This window comes from Salmo trutta, chromosome 3 (assembly GCF_901001165.1).
Source record: "Salmo trutta chromosome 3, fSalTru1.1, whole genome shotgun sequence".
NCBI lineage: Eukaryota > Metazoa > Chordata > Actinopteri > Salmoniformes > Salmonidae > Salmo > Salmo trutta.
Window position 1 is genome coordinate 10,630,800 of NC_042959.1, and position 3,820 is coordinate 10,634,619.

Here is a 3,820-nt window from a genome sequence, read left to right on the forward strand (position 1 = left end):
GTAGGGAGAGTCACCGTCTGTCTGTCAGCTTGAGACCAGTGCTGATGGTAGGGAGAGTCACCTCGGTCAGCTTGAGACCAGTGCTGATGGTAGGGAGAGTCACCTCGGTCAGCATGAGACCAGTGCTGATGGTAAGGAGAGAAACCTTGGTCTGTCTGACACCAGTGCTGATGGTAGGGAGAGACACCTTGGTCTGTCTGAGACCAGTGCTGATTGTAGGGAGAGTCGCCTCGGTCTGTCTGAGACCAGTGCTGATGGTAGGGAGAGTCACCTCGGTCGGCCTGTGACCAGTGCTGATGGTAGGGACAGTCACCTCGGTCGGCCTGTGACCCATCTACCTGTCTGTCTGTCCACAGGTCACATGGGATACAGAAGACAGAAGGACTCCTCTCACCCTGTACAGAGGCTGCAATAGGAGATCTAAAACCTCTACTATCCCCTGTGGGAATATGTGCAACCATCCACCTGTCCAGGACGAAGGATGTCAGAACTGATACAAAGTCTGGAACAATGCCAACCCCAGAGAGAGGCTGCCTAGAATGTCTTTTACCTTGTTGTTTTTTATTATCACGAGACACAAACAAACAAACTGTTATCAGAGATGTTTGTTTGGATGAAAGGGAGAAACCCCTAGAGGGCTTTCCTTCTGACCAGGCTCTTCTCTACACTATGAGCTGATTGACCCCTCTCTGCCCCGCCTCCACCCCCCCCACACACACAAATTGTCCCTCCCCACCACCTCTCCCTCCCACCGACGATGGATCTGACGAATGACACCACGGTCATCACAGACAGCGACTTATTGGATGACTCCTCAACCCGCGTCCTGACTGGCTGTTTCCTCTCGCTGCTCATCCTCTCCACGTTGCTCGGCAACATCCTTGTATGTGCCGCCGTCACCAAATGCCGTCACCTGCGTTCCAAAGTCACCAACTTCTTTGTGATCTCGTTGGCCGTCTCCGACCTTCTGGTCGCTGTACTGGTGATGCCGTGGAAGGCCGTGACGGAGGTTGCAGGGTTCTGGCCGTTTGGCTCGTTCTGCGATACTTGGGTGGCGTTCGACATCATGTGCTCCACGGCATCCATCTTGAACCTGTGTGTGATCAGCGTGGACCGTTACTGGGCAATATCCAGCCCGTTCCGCTATGAGAGGAACATGACTCCTAAAGTGGCGTTTGTGATGATCAGCGTGGCCTGGACGCTCTCCGTCCTCATCTCCTTCATCCCCGTCCAGCTCAACTGGCACAAAGCCCAGACCTTTTCCTCTACCTCCATCACTACATCCACAACCTCTAACCCTGTTGGGGATATCAACACACATCAGGCCCCCCGGGACTTTGACAACTGTCACTTCAGCCTGAACCGGACCTACGCCATCTCTACCTCTCTGATCAGCTTCTATATCCCAGTGATCATCATGGTGGTCACCTACACCCAGATCTACCGCATCGCCCACCGTCAGATCAGATGCATCGCCACCCTAGAACGAGCCGCAGAGAGCGCCAAGAACCGACACAACAGCATGGGAGAAGGCGGCGGAGAATCCAGCATCTCCGAATCGGAGAGCTCGTTCAAGATGACGTTCAAACGGGAGACAAAGGTCCTGAAGACGCTGACTCTGATCGTGGGCGTGTTCGTGTGCTGCTGGCTGCCCTTCTTCATCCTGAACTGCATGGTGCCATTCTGTGAGCTGTCACCCCCCGGTGGCGCGGCCTCCTTCACCTGTATCAGTCCCACTACGTTTGATGTGTTTGTGTGGTTCGGGTGGGCCAACTCTTCCATCAACCCCGTCATATACGCCTTCAACCCAGATTTCCGCAAGGCATTTTCTATCCTCCTGGGCTGCCACAGATTCTGTCCCGGAGATCACGGCATGGGCGCATTCAGTCTCAGTAAGAAGTGAGCTCAGAGCCTTAGAATTCCCAGTGGTAGTAATAAAAAACATACATGGACAACATCTGCTGAGACACTGGTCTCAGAAGAGGACCTACAGTACCAGCTGTCATGAACGTCAGAGAACTATAGCATGCCATTGTCTGGTGCATTGTATCGCCATAAGCAAGCAGAGTAAGCACTACAACCTTGGTGTAAAAGGTTTGTTGTTGTCATTGAGGGTGCCGCCAACTTGTGCAGTGTCACTGGGCATAACATACAGTGTGATCTGAAATGGCACTGCAATAAGAGTCGAGTGACCCTTTGCAGTGTCCCTGACTGTGCAGTGAATGCAGTACGTTTAGTGAAACATTGTCTCTATGGAGTAGAGCCCCAGACTCTGACCCAGTGATCCAGTGACTGCAGCCTATAGCGAGTCAGGACCCCAGACTCTGACTCAGTGATCCAGTGACTGCAGACTATAGTGAGTCAGGGCTCTAGACTCTGACCCAGTGATCCAGTGACTGCAGACTATAGTGAGTCAGGGCCCCAGACTCTGACCCAGTGATTCAGTGATCCAGTGATTGCAGCCTATAGTGAGTCAGGGCCCCAGACTCTGACCCAGTGATCCAGGAACTGCAGACTATAGTGAGTCAGGACCCCAGATTCTGACCCAGTGATCCAGTGACTGCAGACTATAGTGCCCTTGGCCCCAGTAGAGATTAAAAAGGGTGAAGGATTTGATATTAAGACTGTGTGTGACAGAGTACAGGAAGAGAGAGAGTGGTGCTAACTATACTCTGAGATGGATAATCCACAGACTGGGCAGGCAACACACACGGACACGTACGCTCACGCACACACACACACGCTCATGCACACGCGCAGACACATAGTGACCACTACAGATCTCAAACGTCATAGCGGTTTAAGACTCAAACCAAATCATATTTATGTATGAACATAAACATATGAATCAATCCAGAAGTGACTTAGAAACTACTCTACTGAAGCAGCTAGAACGATTTCAGATTGTCCAGTAGAGATTGATATTGTGTGCTTTATTGTGAATTTAACAGAATGTTAAAAAAGAGGTCACTTTATTAGAAAAGTGAAGAAATGTAATACAGTACCCCAAGAAAATGTGATTGTGTTTTTGTTAAAGTCCCTACCGATACTGTCATTGTTTTAATTGATGGGGGAACACCAAATGACGGTCAACTGAAGCATTTTTCTAATGATGGTAATGAAATTCAGAAAGCTTAAGGCTATTTCATAACAAACAACAATTTAAATTGGACCGCCATTTTAAATCCCTCTCCAAAGTGTTTTACCTTATTAATGAGCTACTCATCTTGCATTGTGTCTGTGGCTTTTCCAAAGCAATGCCAGGTGTCCCAACAAGCTCTCATAGTCTCACTGCAGAATGAGACGTTCAGCCACGTTCTCCAAACGTGTCAAATTCCGAAGTGTTTTTCCTGCTGCTCTGTATCATTCCATTTCTACAAATGTCAACTTTCGAAGTTAAGGGTTAAGTTTAAACACTCATTCGGAATGGTTAAGGTAAGGGTTAAGGTTTTGGATAGGGTTCAAACATTAAGTTTAGACACTAACATGCTGACCAGACCGCTCGTGTGCTCGAGCCATCGCACGCATGTTGATTTTGTCCACCCACACCAGATACGATCAGGACATGCTATTTGAAATATAAAAACGAACTCTGAACCAACTATATTAATTTGGGGACAGGTCGAAAAACATTAAACATTTATGGTAATTTAGCTAGCTAGCTTGCTGTTGCTAGTGAATTTGTCCTGGTATGTAATCATTAGGGATCGGTATCGTTAAGATTTTAACGGTATTACTACTCTTACCGATACTGCTTATCGATCCGGTACTTTAACGGTAATTCTTATCGGTTCTTTTTGTTATATTTTACGAAAAAACC

General features: G+C 48.5%; 1 protein-coding gene across 1 annotated transcript; it reads left to right on the forward strand.

Moving 5' to 3' along the window:
* Positions 1 to 655: 655 nt before the first annotated feature.
* LOC115168085 (D(1) dopamine receptor-like) lies at positions 656 to 3,050 on the forward strand. Its single transcript, XM_029722990.1, has one exon. It carries the CDS (start codon positions 758 to 760, stop codon positions 1,901 to 1,903), a length of 1,146 nt encoding a protein of 381 aa, XP_029578850.1. The 5' UTR covers positions 656 to 757; the 3' UTR covers positions 1,904 to 3,050.
* The last annotated feature ends 770 nt before the right edge of the window (positions 3,051 to 3,820 follow it).